This window comes from Gavialis gangeticus, unplaced genomic scaffold, assembly GCF_001723915.1.
Source record: "Gavialis gangeticus isolate Ggan-Ray unplaced genomic scaffold, GavGan_comp1, whole genome shotgun sequence".
In the NCBI taxonomy this organism is placed as follows: domain Eukaryota; kingdom Metazoa; phylum Chordata; order Crocodylia; family Gavialidae; genus Gavialis; species Gavialis gangeticus.
In genome coordinates this window covers 145,261,326-145,279,832 of record NW_017729024.1, presented here as the reverse complement: position 1 = coordinate 145,279,832, position 18,507 = coordinate 145,261,326, and the positions used below count along the sequence as shown (strand labels likewise).

The following is an 18,507-nucleotide window of genomic DNA, read 5'->3' as shown; positions in this document are numbered from 1 at the left end:
ACTGTATCTGGCCCATGGCTGCCTTGGCTTTTAGCACCTATGGCTCTTCTCCTTTCCCCTAGCTGTAGCTGGCTGCAGCAGCCACCACTCAGCCCAGCCCACCCCCCCAACCCCTTGTGTATACGCCAAGGCAGGGGGAGCTAAGCTCATGGTCAGGCTTCTGCACAGCAAGGCTAACTGTACATTGCTCTGACACTGCAGCCCTTCACAGACCATAGAGCCTGGCTCCCAGCCAGCCAAAGTTCAGATAAAGTTCTCACCGCTGGTGGGGGAGGGGGTGCAAGGGGAAAGGCCCAGGAGCCACAGGTTATCTAGGCTCTGCCAGTACAGGGCCTGGTCGGGATGTGGACACTGTGTTGTTCCCATGTGCCACTTTGGGCTGTGCCATATGAGTGCAGCTGTGGCTCCTGCCTGACCCCAGCACTGCACCTACCTGACCCCAGCACAGCTCCTACCTGACCTCGAGTCCTCAGCATGCAGCCAGTTCAGGCAGAAGCCATGCCAGCTGCACCCATGTGCGCCCAGCTCCCACCCTGAAGCAGTGCATGGGAACATAGTGCAGCACTAGCCCAGGCTGGCCACATGCTGGGAACTTAGAGCGGGGGTGGAAGCACAGGGAGAAGCTGGGAATACTTCATGGCACCAGTCTGATCGGTCCAGGACAACCCACAGCTCCCGGTCCCCTTTGCCCTGCATCCACCCCACCACCCCAAGTGCCAGATACGTGGCTGGACCAGTGCCATGCTATATTCCCACATGCTGCCTTGTGCCACATGGACGCAGCAGGCACAGTTCCTGCCTAAGCTGGCCACGTGCCAGGGACTTAGGGCCAGGGAGAGGTTGCAGGGAGAAGGGGGCCAGGAGCTGCATGTTATCTGGGTCTGGCTGGGCCAGTCCCACTCTGTGTTCTGACCATCTTCTTGCACCCCCTCCCCTACCACAAGTCCCTGGCATGCGGCTGGGTCAGGCAGGAGCTGTGCTAGCTGCACTCACATGGCCTGAGGTGGTGGCAGGATCACAGTGTGCACTGGCCCAATCTGGCCATGTGCCAGGGATTTGGGCCAGGGGAGGGGGTGCAGGGAGAAGTGGGGAACAAAGGTTAGGTTTCCCTCTGGGCCAAACAGCCCATCCCTGGTCCAGAGTCTCTGGAGGCATAAGTACAGTAATACTCAATCTTTCTGGCCTTCGACCCCTTCTGAGCCAACTTCTGGCTAGCTTGTGATCATGCATGACCTAATATTTGTAGGGCACGCAAACCTACCTGTAGGAACCACAGACCCAATTAGGGTCACGAGCCCTAGTTTGGAACTGCTGTATTAACAGTCCATATCTGCTTGCCAACTATACTTCACAGGGGCATTGTTAGGATAACCAACAAAGATTTATAAAGTGCTTTAATGATTAAAAGCACAAGATATAGGTTCAAAATTAAAATCGCTCTTTTTTTTTTTAAACTTTTTTACCTGGCACAAAGAATTTGTTAGATGTGAACCAGCTGAATTCTATATGGAATCCCAGATGTGCAGCTTTCACGGTGACAAGAAAAATTAAGTAGACAACTGAAACTGTACCTATACAAGAAAGAAGAAACAAGACAGACAATCGTCATTAGGCTATGATGCAATAGAAATGATTTATGTCCCATTTTATATCACATCTACCCAATGAATTGTCACCAGCCCAGAGAAACAGGCTTGCTGTTCATTCTAAAACCTGCAAGGCAGACCCAATTTTTAAACAACAGTTCTATTTACAAAGTTCAGAAAGTGCTACTACAGCACCATCTATTCATTTAAACTGCAAGTGAGTTTAGTGGCCTGGAAGGGGCCTAATTAATGACCCTGGAAACTGAAGCCACCTATACAAGTGCAGCGAGGCTGCTCTGACATGCTGAAATTACGAAGTGTTGGAGCAGACTCAGTTAATCAAGTCTGCTGGAGCATGGTAATTACCACATTCCAGCAGGCACCAGCGTCACTTGTATCAGCGTCCCTGCACTACAAAATGGCAGCAGGGGCACTTTAACTAAAACTCATTGAATGAGCTTTAGATTAAGTGCCCTGGCCACCATTTTTCAGAGCTGGGATGCTAATACACATGATGCTCTGGGCACTTTAATTAGAGCAGCTTTTGGAGCCCCCCCACAGCTGATTGCCAAGCCAGAGAAGTGGGGGGAGGGGGTCCAACACACTTCCAGGTTCACTGCCAAGCATGTGGAGGGTTCCCCCATGCTCCTGTGGGACTCTCCACGTGCCCCAGCATCACAGCATTCATGAGCCGTGCCTACCACCTCAAGGTACGTAGAAATAACTTTTAAAGCTGTGTCTATGTCCAAATTGCTGATTGTCCGAATCAGCATCGAATCTTCAGATTCAGATTTGGCTGAATTGAATCAGGCACAGTGATCCAAATCAACTAATCAAATCACTGTCCCTGATTTGGGCTGAATCCGAATCGAATGGGGCCCGATTCGCACACCCCTAGGATCTACCTTTGGTTACTAGTGACTTAAGTTTCACCTGAGCTAACAAGCCACACGCAACAGGATCCATATTCCATTATCCTGCTCCAAGGACTTTTGCAATACCCATAATTATGCATATGCAAAACTGACTGTGTACCAAAGCCTTAAATCTCACACTAAGGCTGGAGCAGAGAGAGTGCAAAAGTCTGCCCTCAACAGCACAGAGAAAAAAAATAAACTGATCAAAAAGGGCAAAAATAATCAGTTGCAGACTGAAAGAAACTGCATATTGATATTAATGATACAATATAGCGACCAATTCAACAGTACAGGGATGAATATCCAAGAAATAGATAAATATGAAAAAATGAAGGATTGATGTTAGGTGGTTTAGAAAATAAGGGTCAGGGAAGACATGATCTCAGTCTAGAAATATCTTGGAGTCAACATTAATTATTAATTAATAATTAAAGGAATTATTTGTCCTCTAACTATCAAGAACAATAGTCTGAGATTAAGGAATGAAATGGAAAGGGCTCTGAACATTAAGATCAATTTAATAGCTGAATTACTTCATTTTCCTAATGTTCTAAGGTTTCCATAGGTGTATAGGCAGAAGAATAGCTTCAGCTTGCTCACTTTACGGAATCAAAACTTTGAAGCCACTTTACCAACTTTCCTCAATCTTGCTTTGTTTTATAGGTTCTCTCTAGGGCTTAAAAAAAGAGAGAGAGAGAATCAAGGCAGCCATGAAAAGTATATGCATAACTTACTCTATACCATGTTTTATAACAAGTGTCAAGTTTTATAATTCCATATAATTTGTATAAACAAATATTTTACAACATAAATAATTTTAAGGCATGAGCACAAGGGAGAGAATTTAAGACTGTCTTTCCTGAATGGTCAATTTCTCATTTAAAACATAGATAGCTCTATTCTTAGCTTTTTATGTAGGGTACAAGGACAGCATGGATCTACTCACTTCTACCATTTATCTCAAGTACAGTTAAACTTATTTTCAGGTATTACCCAAGGAAGCAGCAGGGGGGAAAATGTCCAACTCACTAGCAGATTCTAATCTTTTACTAAAGGTAAAACAAAAAAAAGTACAGGAGATCTTGGGGACAAGCAGCTGGGATAACAACTGTATTTACCTGCATCCAAGACTACTATGAATTTAAGATGACCCCCACAATAACTAGATTATAAACATGGAAAACACATTTGTTAGAATTTTCCATGAACAGAATCTAGTCTTTAGAGGACTGCCTTAAATTCAATTGCCTGCACCGCTGCAGGTGGTCCCTGCCCCGTACCTCTCTGCAATGCCTGCCTCCTGGCCCCTGCCCTTCCACCACTTGCCCCTTCTCTCACCTCTGCCTGGGTGCTTAGGCCCTCCATCCCTGCACCCTCTGGTGCCTCCCCCTGCCATGTCTGAGTCAGAACCACACCAGTTGCCTGCCCCCTGTCTCCCTTCCATGTACTCAAATCCAGGATGAGGGGCTCCTCTCCCCACCCCATGTTAAATGGGGGGGGAGGGAACATATCTTAGATTCAAGTACATATGGTAGTACCAGCTCACTATATTCTATGTGTATTTTATCCATGATAAATACAGTCTCCGGGATTGTCTGTTACCTACCTAGGACATTAAACTTGGCGAAGAAAGAAGGCGACTTCAGATTCAGCAGAGGCAGAAGAACAACAATCAAATAAAATGGCACGGTTTTTGATTTGCCCCACCACATCTCGAACAACTCGAAGTCTGAGTTATTGGCAGAACGTAACGTCTCACTGTTGTTGTCTGGTTGAGGATCATTGGGAATACCTGGACATATGACTAAAACAAACATGAACAGGCCTTGATTTAAATGAAAGTCTCACACTGAATCAAGCATCTCAGAACCTAGTCCCTGGAGGGGGCATTTTAACTTTTCTGTTTTCCCTTCTCTACTGAAAAATTCTAATATAATAAAAGGCTTAGTATGTCTGTCTGTCAGTAATGCTTCTGGCAAACTGTGCATACACTGCTGAGAGGGCGAGCGGAGATTGGCTGGGCAGCCCAGGCTGCGCGGGCCCAAATTTGCGCCGCTGCCAGGGAAGTTTGCTGATGGGGAACACCTGAGCAGCAGGGTTTCCCCACACCTCCCTGTCTGAGGGCAAAGGGGGGATCACAATGGCAGCACCCCCTGCCGCCCAGCCCAGATGCCCCCCAGAACAGCCAGCAGGGAAGGGGAGATGGCACGAAGGAAGGGGAGCAGGGAGCCAGGTGGATGTGGTCCAGATGGATCCAGAATGGCGGGGGGAGGGATGGCCGGACCCGAAGAGGGGGTGGGGGGAGGTGAAGCACCCCACCCCATGATTCTTGATAAGCAATTTGCTAACAGTTCAATAAAATTCAGTAGCATACACTTGACCAAACTCTGCAGTGTGCTACAGCCTGACTTCAGCTGCTCAGAACTAGAGCAGGTAGTGGGGGAGAGTGCTTGGATTGATTTTTTGGTTCACAGGGTCAGAGGGAGGGCATAAGGAAGGGCCACAACCAACTAGAGAGTGAGAACACAGTTGTCGGAAAGATAGGTATTCTTGGACAAGTTGTGCAATGGAGCTCATTAATAAAAAGTGCCAAAAAGGGTAAAAGAGGGCCCAGCAGAATTTTGGCCATCTACCAGAGCAACTAGTTACAGCAATGTGGGATTTCTGGAAAACTGAGCAGACCCAAGTTGCAAAACAGTACGTATCCACATAAAACACTGCCCCAGGTCACAGCAGAATCAGTTCAAAATGCTATCTGATTTTCTAAGTTCAATTTTGAATCATTCCAAGCTTTAAACCAGCTTAAATAGGCTTGTACATCAGTCCATTTCTAGTTTAATCACTAAGTTTTTACTATTGGCCCCAACCCTTTACTCTGCAGCCTCTCCATGTACTTCAGCACTGAGTCTAAAGAGTTAGCAACTGACCATGGAGAAAGGAGATGACTGCTGTACAGTATCCAACTCCAGGGCCACACACATGACTGTGGGTGCTGACCATGTGCGCAGCTGCCTCACTGTGTACATACGTACGTTTAAGTCTACCTCTGCTCAAATGAATAAAAACAGACATGTTCAGTCATGTGGCAAGTGCATAGATAAGAATGAATGTACAGCTACATGCACAAATGCCTGCATTAGTAGAGCTGTGTATATATGGCTTTGAAGATGCCACGCCTATAACATGAGAAAAGGGCAAGCATAATCAGCAGCTGGTCTGAAACTTCTGTATCTGAGCAAGTCATAGTATCATACTGGTTGTGTGAAAACCAGTACAAGTGCTATGGAAGATAAGCTCAAGTCATGATCTGACAACCAGAAAAGCAGCCTTTTAAATGGTTAAAATATTTTATATATTGACTGGACTTAGTTATTCTTGTCTGTAAATATAAACAGCAATTCCTGGGTTGTGCAGAAACGTGAAATTCTCCTATTGTTGTCTCCAATTTCCATTTATAAACCTTTGTACTTCACAATGCTTCAAATTCTCCCCTGCTGGTTGCATTCCTACCTGGTTACAATAACTGAAACTTAAAGCTCTAGATAGCATTTGGTCATAAATCTGAAAGTTAAAAGGGACACCATCAAGTCACTTTGAAATTACTGTTTTCTATTTCGCCCCACCTCTGTATTGTTTAGGAGAGTTGTTTCACACAATACTGGAAAATGCTTTTGTCTCTACTGATGTGGTCCTCTTCTCTTTGGCAAAAGAGCAGGAAGAGCTCTTAAGTGACAGTCAAGCATCTAGCAGCCCTGCCATGCCCTCCTGCAGCAGCTGCAGTCATGCCTTCAACCTAGAGGCTGCTACAGGGCCTGGATCCAGGCAGCCTAATGCAGTGTCTGCTTCCTCTGGCTGGTCCTCCCTTGTGGATCAGATGGGGACCAGGCAGCAGCAGTTTACATCTTTTTCAGGGCAAGATAACAGGACAGGGACAATACAGGTTGCAGCACCAACAGTAGCAGTGTGCAACTTGGCAGGACAAGAGAGGAGAAGGCAGGGGCTCAAGGCCAGCCCCCATTTCTCTCTAGTTCTCAGAATGACTCCTTACCTCTCTATCTGACCCTGACTGCCAGCAAGATCCAGAAACGGCCGCTCTACAGGGACATACCACTGCCCCAGCTTCCCGCACACAAAGCACTCATTCACTTTCCTCGGCATACCTTACATCCTGGTAGCCACACAACATCCAAAACCTGTCCTTGTAAACTGCCCCTTGCTACAACAGAAACCCTCCATTAATCCCTCTCCTATCTTAGCACCCAAATGCACCCATTGCCTTTGATCTCTGCCAAACGTATGCAGCTCCTCTCTTCTGCCACTTCATGTAGGAATATGTATTGACCATAAAAACTGAAACTTACAATTACAGGAAATTATATATAAACAAGCTTATTAAATAATATACTTAATAGGCTGCATATGTAGCTAGGCAGACCTTGGCAGTTATGAGGATTTTCCCTCATGTGGAAGTAAGCTGCATTTAATGTGGCTTTTTAAATTGGGATTACTCAAAATATTTTCAGAAAATAGAAAAACCTTTCAAAATTAGTATGGGTTTGGCTGCTATCATGGAATGTTTCTCAACCTGGGCAGTGTTACTTCAGGCTCTAGTTCCCTCACGTTTGCCAACGTATCAATGTTAGAGCTTCTTCAGCAGGTCATGTGCTAGCAGATTTTGGGGGGTGGGAAATACATCTTACCACTGCTCTCTTCACCCATTCCATTAAGGCCCTTTAGAAGAGCAGGAAGCATACACGCAAACAGAAAAACTAAAAGAATATTACTGCAGAGGAAAATGTTCCCAATCTCACCTTCAGCCATAACTTTACCTCGCTGGCTGGAGAAGCCTCAATCATATTACAATGGTAGTGATGATGTCCAGAGCCATCCATAGGGGTGTGCGGGGCCCAGGGCATATCAGCCTGTGCAGGGGTGGGGAGCAGGGGTGGCGGTAAGCAGCTGGACCACGGAGTCAGCAGTGCATGGCAGCTGCAGCAGGGCCCCCCAAAGCCCGATGTAGTCGCCCCACTCGCCCACCACTATGGACAGCCCTGATGATGTCATAACAGATACCCTGAAGCAGAGGTATCAATTTCAACATGGGACATTTTTCTGTCTTAGTTTCATAAGAGACAGAGGCTGTCTTCTGTTCCTACCAAAACATTATGACTGCTTGCATATGTTAAAACAAACAAACAAACAAAAACCACAACAGCACTTCACTTCAAACTCAGCATGCTCCCGCATCAAGCCCAGTCATACCTAGAAGAGGCAGCATGTTAGTTGGACCGGGTTTTCTCAACATCTGTATAAAATTGGGCACTTTAGTGGGGCTTCTGTGGCACTTATCTAATAGGTGATTCAATCAGCTATTAGATAAAAGCACCATGGAACCCTGCTGAACTGCCCAATATATACAGACTCTGCAGAGCCAGGTCAAAGTAACATGCTGATGCTTTTGGTAAAGTGCAGGGTTTTTTTTAAACACCTGTCTAAAGTTCAGTTACTACCTAAAGGCCACAGCCAACCCCTTGTCTTTAAGCCTGCCTCCCATCCCCATGAATAGGAATTCTGATAGAGACAGACTAATACATACAGAAGCTTATACCCAAGCCAAGAAATCATAAGTGGGATTTGGCCTTTTCCACAAAATTAGTTTTACAGTTTCACAGTATGTTACTTGACCATTTTCATCTTTTTCTGTAAGGTAGCATCAAACAGTATTATTAAACATGAAAATGAAGAGTAAGAACTCATTCACAAACTGTCGCAACAGTCTCCACACTATTATCCCATTACCTGTACTAGCTTTTATAACCCTTTTGTACCTCAGTGGGTTAATCCCTTTGTTTATCCCCTTTGGCCCCTTCAACCCACCTTCATCTCTCTCAGCAATGCCCCTCTCTCAATCCTCTCCTTCCCCTTTTCCTTTCCGGTGTATTTAAATGACTTAATTTCTTTCTATTTAGTACCCTAGCTCCCTGCAAGTCCATTCACAGGACCTGATGAAGTTGTTGCCCATGAAAGCTCATGCCTCTCTGAACAAGTTAAACTATATGGTACCACTTTGCCCTGCCTTCTGGCAATATTATTAAAGCTCTGGATAAAGCATTTTCCACAAAAGGGATACTGTAGCAGTTAGCAAAGAGAGCATGAATGTTTCAGGCAAGATTTTTAAAAGCTATTAGTGATTTGGTGCCCTCATTTTTCAGATGCTTGCCCTAAGACCCCACTGAAGAACTAGAGATTCTTACAGCAGATACTCAATAAATGAAGTACTGAGTTGGGAACTCAAAATGACTAGTCATCGTTTCAACATTGGCCACTGTAGTTATTTGTTAAAAAAAGAGAATCCAAAAATGAAATGGTGATTTTAAACTAGACAGAATTTAAAAGGCCTTATTTTAAAATGACTGAAATTGAGTAAAATTTGGGCCACAAAAACATGATGTACTTTAATGCACAGTCACAGTACTAATGCGATTTTTCTTACCTCTAGTACTTCCATTAGTGCCAGACATGATATCTGTGACATTAATGTCATTAACATAATCTGAAATTAAGAAAATACTCTTATTATGCATGCTATTAATTTGTATCTTATTTCTACACATTAAAGAAGTACCACATCTATGGAAATAAAAGCAGAGAGACAAAAGAGTATTTTGCATCATCTTCCAAGTGAATATTCTCAGCTTCCCATCTTAGAAAACCTACTCATTTCACATGAAGCTTGATTTAATCTAAAACTGCCTTTTAATAGCACCTTTTTTGGTGTTTGTTCACACGTGTGAAAAAGATCTTTTTTCTGTCAATAGCTTGCAAGATAAGAAACACTGACAGTTTTATGGAAAGTGTTTGGAAACATTCTGCATTTCACTGGAAATGGGAAGAGAGCCTCCTTTTGGACAACTGTTTTATGCTGCTATTTTAAAGAGTCAGTTTCTTTCAGCTCTTTTTGAATACTGTCAGTTTAAAAGAGACTAGTCCTTTTTCAAAATCATGGCTGACTAGTTGCTGATGTATACTAGTTGTGCCCAAACAGTGGTCCATGGGCAGTGTTGTGGCCACAGTAAGTGGTCTACAGATCACACTGTCCATCTTCCCCCTTTTCATTTCGGTTTGAGGATCTTTTCATGGTGGTCTGAGACATTTTGAAAGTTAGCATGGCCCACTGGTTCAAAACTTAGGGAAACACAGAACTAACCTGAAATATCCCAATGAGTCTAACAATCACTTTATACTATCAGATTATAGAAGTAAAACAGATGAGAAATTGTTGCTGCATGTGCTTGTACTTAGCTAGCCTTTTAAATGTAGTATTTACAGTAGGCAAAACGTTTTAAGTTATGTAGCTGGCTTAAAAAAACAAGTCAGACTAACTCTTGGAATATTTTTATTAGATAAATAATAATTCCATCGAAGTCTTGTTTTTTTAAGCCAGCTACATAACTTAAAACTTTTTAAACTTAAATATTGATTGACTTAAAACATTTTGCCTACTGTAAATACTAAATTTAAAAGGCTAGCTAAGTAAATAAGTCCATCAAAGCCTTCCAGCTGCTAAAATTGAAGTAGTCCAACGGGTAGAGCAAGCAGATGTGCCCAAGATCACCCTTGTTTTGTGATTTTTCAAAAAAAATAAAATAAAAAATGCTTCTTACTGGAAAATATTCAAAACCAGAAGTGCACTTAGAGAATAACTAGACGCTTTAATGGAAGTTATAAATTGATTCCCAAATGAGATTTCTTTAGAAGTGCATAAAGTACTTTAGAACTATCAAATGTCACTTTTAGATACTCAAAAAAAAATAACAGGCACACCTACACAAGAGAAGGAAAACTGTATTTCACTTAATATCCGTATCTGAAGAATTCTTGTTTAAAACAGTTTGTATATAATGTTATCTTCTAAGATATCCTCCACTGGATAACCATTTTGTTTAATGTGAATATATTTAAATAAAACTTCTCAGTTTAATAGTATTCTTCAGTGCATTGAAACCATACACAATATCCTGTGAGAACCTTGAGTGGATTAATTTTGACCACTTAATAGTCAAAGTCAGAAAAACGCTCTAGTCATTAAAGTTACCACAGAACTAGTATTACCAATTCTATTTTCATAAGGTCGTTTTTAGCTGACTGACAATGACAAAACATATCAAGCTTACAGAGAGAAAAGGAAGAGGAGGAAAGCAGCAGAGCTTTGTTTATGTCCTTATTTCTGGAAAAGGGACTTGTTCAAACACTATGAAATCTGCTTCCAATAACAATAACAATAATTAGCTAGGACAAAAACTGAATTAGGTCATCTGTAAATTCCATTAGTCATTAATCAATAGGGTAAGGTGTCCAGGGTAGAAAACTTGAGTTTAACCATGTTTAGCATTTTGTCAGATGCTAGGATCAGGACATTCTCTTACTGTGATGAGAGTTTTGGAAAGTGCTGTGAACACAGACATTGAAAGCAACACATCAAAATATGTATTTACTAAACCCTGGTTTTTCAGTTTGATGCTAGAGAACAGCCAGATGTTGGCTATCAGTTCTAATCACTTGCTGTGTGCATGCATAATTACCCTCTGCTCGCCAATTCTTGTGGAATAAAAGACAGAACATGAAGATGCAGGTCAGAACCCCACTGTTTAAAGGTTAAATATCTAATTTAAGCCAAACACTTTTACTTACTGTATATAAATTTTCCTGTGTTGAACAGGAAGTTGGACATAAGTACCCAATAAACAACCATGGCTCCAACAAGTGATACCATTGAAAAAAAGAGACTGGACCATTGACCAAAGGATCCAAAATAGTGCTTGCAAACATCTGGGAATTCCCAGTTTGAAGTATCTTTTGAAGCTACATAAACATAAAAATACAAATGTATGAAGAAATAAAATAAGCAGGTGGTTAAATATTAGAATACTTTGATCAGGAGAGATCATGCTGTTTACCCAGACCTCTCTCATAGATTCAAACCCACTTTTAAGTGCTAGATGACCATCAACAACTTAAAAGTACAACACTTGCAAAGCAGCAGTATTCTGTTTCACAACTGGAGTTTTATTACAGCAGGGCTATCCAACTGGTTAAACCCCTGAGCTCCTCCCCAGCCATGGCTCCTTCCCATCATTCCAGCTATAACAGCAGCCAAAGACTCCAGGTTCCTCTCACTCCTCTAGCTTTCACTGCCTGCCTCCACCCCAGCCCACAAGCAAGCAACCTCTCATGGTAAAGCCTGCAGGGCATTCAGCCCTCAGCCATTTAGAAGCTGGACCGCTTTGTATTACTTCAAGTAATACAAACCTCCAAGATCTCAGGGATTTCACTTGAGACAGACCCTTGTGTGTACTATAGTGCAACAGATTCTTACTTTCTATCATAGTCCGTGATTTCAAAACTCTGTAACAGCAGTAAAGTGTCAAAAGTCCCATTAGTAATATCAAAATAATTCCATTGGTAAATCCTGCCTGTTTAAAACAAGAAATATATTTAATTTTATATGTTAACCAGGTATACTGTTGAAACAAATGAACAATAAATTACATGCTGCAAAAGCCAATATTATTTCCTCCACCTTACCTGTTTTATTCCCCATGGGATACTTAGTATAGATGTACCCATCATTGTATTCCAGATCATAAATCTGCAAGAAAAAAAACAAAACAAACAAACCACATCTTTTTTTTTATATGCTACCCTTTCAGATATATTATAGTAAAAGCTGTTAAGTTAAAATAATTGTAATTTTTAGCCACAATAAACAAAAGTGCTTAACGTACATTGTTACTATGCTGGAGTTTTTACCATAGCTTTCTGTGCACCCATCCACTTTGAAAGCAGTTCCTAATGGGCTGTACACATAGATTTCATCTGGAGCTGGAAGAACGTGATCAGGAGCAATCTAACAAACAGATAACAAAAGTAGTAGTATTTGGTTCCTGACAGATATTTATTTAAAGATGGGATGGGATCTAACCTGTGATCCCAACAACTGTGCCTCCCGCCATGATGCACTTGCACGGTAAGACATGCAATTTTGGGATCAGATCCCACTTATATGATACTTGGTGGTGCAAGGGAAGCTGCATTGCAACACTGAGCAGCATCATGATCTCAGACTTCTCCTGCACTGGCAACAGTTCTGAACAAGCAGCTAATTGTCAGTTGGCTTCAGGGACTCAACAGGGCCAGTTTGAGTCCCACTGTGAGCCCTGGAGCCGGCTGGATCAAGATTGCATTGGGGCTTGAACCTGCGACAGTATATTCCCTGCCCAACCAACTCATGGCTGGCAGGATGAGGGCCACACTGGGCAGCCACTGTGTGGTCCCAATCCTGCCAATGATCAGCAGACTGTTGGCTGGCAGGGAATACACCAGGTTCAGCTGGAGATGCCAGTGCGGTCCACCCTGCCACACATTTGTTTCAAGGCACAATGCAAATCAGACACAAAATTAGTACACATTTTTTCCATCATTTTGTGGCTTGATTCATGTTTTGTCAAGTCATTAATTTCCTGAACACATGGCTGGGTTACACTTTAGGATGCGATTAACTGCTTAATCGTGTCTTAACTGTAACATCTGCCTGGGGCCTTAGTAAGATCACAGCTTCCTCTCTCATGCAAGCCAACTTACTATAAACAAAATGAACAAATTTTTACATTAAAGCTTAATAAATCAGCATTTATGAGAGTTCTTGTGGCCAAATTTTAAGACAGGTTCAGCATTGTTTACGTCTCATACATGCTAAAAACATATAAAAACAAGACAATTGTGATTGTGGTTTTACATGAATTTGGATGTGCTTAGCCATTCATTTCTTATTTAAAAGCAATTTTCACTTTTAACTAATGTTTTTTCTTTTATTCTAATGCAGAAATGTGCAGGTCAGGCACCCGTAGTAACCCCATCACGCTACATTATACCCCTGTTAATTAGTATCTCTGGCCTTTTCTTACCAATGCCCTGTCTGATGGAGAAGTAAGCCTGCCATAGTAATGAATCCGCTTATTCATTGCTGATGCTTCGTCTGTAACTCTTTGTGTGTCATCATTCACACTAACAATGTTTGTAGGCTCCACATGGAATGGTCTGAAGAGGGTGAAAAGCAAAACACCAAAAACCTTTAGGCAGCATTATCAGGTAAAATTCAGAAAACAGTTTTACATTATTCTGTTAAACAGCTATCCAACATGCAGCATCTGTACCATGTCAGTGTCTCACACTGCACAGTTGACAGAAGCCAACGTTTCTCTCTCTTTATAAATCACATTAAAAACAACACAAAAACAGAAAAGCAGCCAGCAGGCCAATTTTTTTTGCTGTATTACTTGTATTACTTATATTGTGGCAAATCATCAACAGAATTTTGACTAATACTGTATATAGTAGAATCGACAAACCAGCTGTGTTCCATTATACTGGGGTAAAGAGAAGAATTTGATACAATATATTTAAATTTAAAAAGAAAATTTGTTTTAATGTTCTGCTACCTCACAGTTTCCTCCTTGAAAGGCAAGGACTTGGAGTATGACTGGAACAAAAATTCCTAAGGTTCAGATCATGGCCTGTCCCCAAAGCAGCCATATGGAAACAAACATCCTTTGGAATGATAATGTTTCTCCTTCTTTGTCTACCATGTGGACAAAAGATGTTTGGAGACAGGATAGATACAAGGCTGCGTATCCAGCGCTGTATTTACGCAAAGATAGATGTGAAGTGGATAAGCACATTTCCTGGAACTGTTTGTTAATTTTCCAGTTTGGTTTTTTTTCCGGAGGGTGGAGGGGGCGACAAGGAGGCAAGTATAAACCAGAGCACTGCAAATTACAAATAAAGCTAAATTAGGAGTCTTTATTCACCAGCAGCAAAAAAATAGTCAGGAAGAATATTGTGGAAGTAGTAAGAGTAGTTGGGAAAACCACAGGTTCAAACAACAGCCTTTCAAGTTCAGTCCTAGAGATGTGCAAGAGTCATTACCGACTCCCCTGGCAGCAGCCCCTGGTGACAGGAACATCTCATGGGGGCTGTACAATTTTCAGTGAGTCGTAGTCTTTTTGCTGGTGGAGGGTCTTGCCTCGATGTTGATGGCTGCTAACTGATCAGGGTGGTGGTTGCTGAAGGTTGGGGTGGCTGTGGCAATTTCTTAAAATAAGACAACAATGAAGGTTGCCACAAACCTTCAATTTGTAAAAAACGCAATATCTGCGAAGTGCAATAAAGCAAAGCACAATAAAACGAGGTATGCCTGTACTTAAAAGAGATGAAGCTTGTTCCCCAAACCCTGAATGCTCACTTCTGCAATTCTCCTCATGGTCAATAGCACAAAACAGAAATGAATGCTTTCTGATGAATGTAAAAGCAGATGGAAAGAATCTGGATTAACTATGCAATTCATAGACTAGAAAAGTCCAGCTAGGTGTGATTTAAAAGCTATTATAGCAGATAAGGAAAAAATGAAATGAAAGCATTACTCTACTACAGATGTTTTGAACCACAGGAAGCTCCTTCCTGCTGCTTCTGTCTCGTTTCTTGCAGCTGCATTTGGGTTCCCTTCCCTCCCACTCCAGTCAGACACGCTGCTTGAGAACAACAGCGATCAGAGAGGACAACTGAAAAGCAGCAGGATACGAGGGCATTTTAAAGCATCAGAGCATTCACTGCCTTGCTTAACACATGGATTTGGTTAACAAGATCTTCTGCTCATTGGTCTGTCAGTTGGGGGGAATCTCTCCGAAGATGTTAACTCAATCCATGAGCTTATATGGGTAGACATCATGATGTCACCTTTCTACCTGGAGCATGAGTGGTGATTTCTCCTTGGGAAAAGTGGCAATCTGCCTAAAACAAGGGAGCGATTTGTGTGTTCCCTATATCTGCACTCAATTTGAAAACTAGGCCTAGAAATGTATCTGGCTGCACATGCTGTTCCAGAGACCCCGAGCAGGTTGGGCTAAGCACTGCCCATGGGGCTGTAAATCCTACAGGATGAAAACCCTGCCAACACCATGCTCAACCATTCTGCAGATCTGTGAGAAACTTCTTTTCTTGGGACAGCACTCTGAAGAGGCCCCATGAAACCAAAAGGAATAAAAATGGCAGAACGGGGAAAGACTTGAGTACAAAGTACAAAGTAGGAGAACTACTCTATTCCCTTGTGTACCACATTCCCCTATCCCCAAGGCACGTACCTTGTTTTTGGATGTCAGACCATAGGGGAAAAAAAGATTTTGACAGCATTGTGGCTGTGTGACACCAAGTCAGGTCTCCAGGGAACAGAGTGCCCAGGAAGTGTGGCATCCCAGGCAGTAGTCTGGAGGGGGCAGCAGAAATGTCCTGGCATGGCAGGGCAGCAACAAGGCTATGCCCAGACCCTTGCAAGGGCAGCAGCAAGACTGCTATTTCTTTACAGTAAAGAATAAGGTGTTGTTTCCAAACCAAAAGCCTCAAGATTCTGATGACAGACTGCATGCAGAGCTCACTTGCCCTGAGCTAACTCAATGATTACTCCAGATGCACGCTATGGTGCTCAGCCAACAGCTACCTCAGCTGTGAGAGGGACAAACGACTCCAGGCCCTCTGCTTGCTGGGCCCAGAGAGAAGTGGCAGCCATCTTGGCACCCATGACAGCAGTGTCTGTATATTTCTGTTCTCTCCCAGCAAAGAAAAATCAGCTTCCCCATTTAAGGCACACACCCTAATTCTGGAGGGCAGATTTTGGGGCAGAGGTGCATGTGGTTTACAGATGAATATAGCAATAACAAGAGCATTAACCAAGCACTCAGAGAGACATGGGAGAGCCACACACAATTTAATGGATTCACTATGTCCAGGGCAATAGCGCTATTATACTCCAGTTTTTAAAAATTAATCCAACCAGCAATATTCTTTGTTCAGAGGCAAACGCTGCATGAGAACTTGTGGATTTTGCATTACATGGTAAGCAAGGGTTGGTTGCTGAGAGCCCACACAGGGGATGTTCACCTTGTGTACATCACAGAACTGCAGTCGACACAGAACCCGCAGGCCACAGCTCAGTGGGCACAGGAGAGGTCATCGCATTTCCTATAGCACTTGTGTGTGTATAGCTTTCATACTATATAGCCTAGCTACTCTCACCAATTCAGCATTTAGAATTAATCCAATCAGTATTAAAAGCAACTTGCATACACTGCAGTATTTTTCATCTTACTTATTTCCAAATATTAGGCCTTGTAAAACTATGAAGTTTCTTTGTTAAAATAAAAGTTTCAGTACCATTGTTCAGGAGGGCTCAGTTACTAAGCTATATGCATTTTCTGACCAGCATTTTTAATTGACATAAACTTTATTGGAAGCAAGTATATACCAATGAACAAATAATTGCATTTCCCAAACTTTCTAGGAAATTTATATATGTATATAAAGTGATGTTTGTCTGAAGTGATATAAATAGATCTATATCTATCTACATACTGTAGGGTTTTACCTTGTCATTTCAAACAAACATCACTTTTGTCTTGGGCAATAATCATCTCAGTAATTATAATGATGTCCAATATATTTTCTGGATGGGACTGTCTAAACTATACATAATAGGCATCAAAAGGTATAGTGCCATGTATAAGTATACATGAAGAATAAAGAAGTATGAATATAGAAGCCACGTTTACAGATAAACACCCTCACCTCCTCCCCAAGGACACAATATAGTTCAAATTTGACTATGCTTCTTGAGTAGGAGAAATATGCTGGAATTTTACACAATTTTATATCGTCAAAACACTAGAATTTGCTAAATTTCAGTGATACATAAGAAATCTGTTAAAATGATTGCATATTTTGGGACAACTGAAAGATCTATTGGGAACGTGTTTAAAAATTAGGGTGGAAATTTCATCAATTAACAATAAATATCTTAGAGTTAGTCTTGCTTGGATTTGAAGACACTTTTGCCAGTAAATAGGTGAGGTTAAAACAAAGGGGAAGAGGAGGTAGTTATACCCCTTAATGGTTTGAGAGGCCTCTCTCCCTTGAGATCATTCATGAAAACCACTCTACTCTGCATAACTTCTTATCTCACCCTGGCTCTCAGCTGTAAAGATTCTGCATCTTCAGACCCCAAATCCTACAGTCAGAAATGCCTGAAATCAGTAGTCCATTCATGAAGTAAGACTCCATCAAAAATTAGAGTATGACAGTATAAGGTCTTTGGTGCAGGGGTTTGTTCCTCATACTTAGTAGGATAAAGCAGCATGCTCTGTTGTTTCTTTCCATGTTGTATATGGTGCTGATAACCAGGGATCTGGGTCTTCTGTTTACTGTGGAAAAATCACAGATTTTTTCCTTTAGGAGGAGAAAAGTGTGGGAAACGGTGCGTTTCCCCTTGCAGGCTGTCAGAGTTGCAGCCTGAAAAAGTGGTTACTTGGGGCTACAGAAAGAGGGTAATTAAGCAGGGGGCACCACGTGCATTTCATTTTAAGATGCATTTCATAGCGGCGTTTCATTTTAATTGTAGAAAAATGGATTTGTTGTTTAAAAAGAGAGAATTTGAGACTTTTAAAGAGAGAAAACCAAGATCCCTGCCGATAACCAAAATTAGAACACCTTTTTAATGCTTCAGAATAATTCTGTACACAGACATACAATTCCTCTTCTATGTAGGCAATCCATATGACTGAACATACTTCGTTTGAGAATCACTTCTGATTTTAGCAGACTTCTGCTTGTCCACCCCTTATTATACTATATTTACTATTTTTAAATAATTCTCCAGTAGTTCTAAGGATATTGAGCCATCTAGGGAAATAACCAATGTCTCCTCCCTGAAAGAGAGAGTAAAAAACTTGCACTTAAATACAAGGAATTATTTGCACTCTTCCTCAATTAGTCTGTGGGTATCAAACAGCCAGCAATCTGTCTTCCAAATAACAGTTGTCCTGCAAGTCAAATCTGAGCCTGGCTGCTGAAGTGTGTAGCAATACCTGCTATGTAAACAGAAGAGTTCAGGTATCCAGTGA

At 42.0% G+C, this 18,507-nt stretch overlaps 1 protein-coding gene across 7 annotated transcripts in view; it reads right to left on the bottom strand.

The window, feature by feature from the left end:
* Positions 1-18,507, bottom strand: part of SLC38A9 (solute carrier family 38 member 9) — an 83,426-nt gene that overhangs the window by 45,957 nt on the left and 18,962 nt on the right. For all 7 annotated transcript variants that reach the window (XM_019517857.1, XM_019517858.1, XM_019517853.1 and 4 more), the window contains 8 exons: positions 13,468-13,600; positions 12,289-12,410; positions 12,089-12,152; positions 11,880-11,976; positions 11,195-11,365; positions 8,997-9,056; positions 4,110-4,307; positions 1,464-1,571 (listed from right to left, as the gene is read on the bottom strand). In XM_019517857.1, the coding sequence (XP_019373402.1) occupies positions 1,464-1,571; positions 4,110-4,307; positions 8,997-9,056; positions 11,195-11,365; positions 11,880-11,976; positions 12,089-12,152; positions 12,289-12,410; positions 13,468-13,600 (953 nt within the window). The remainder of the gene's footprint in view (positions 1-1,463; positions 1,572-4,109; positions 4,308-8,996; positions 9,057-11,194; positions 11,366-11,879; positions 11,977-12,088; positions 12,153-12,288; positions 12,411-13,467; positions 13,601-18,507) is intronic.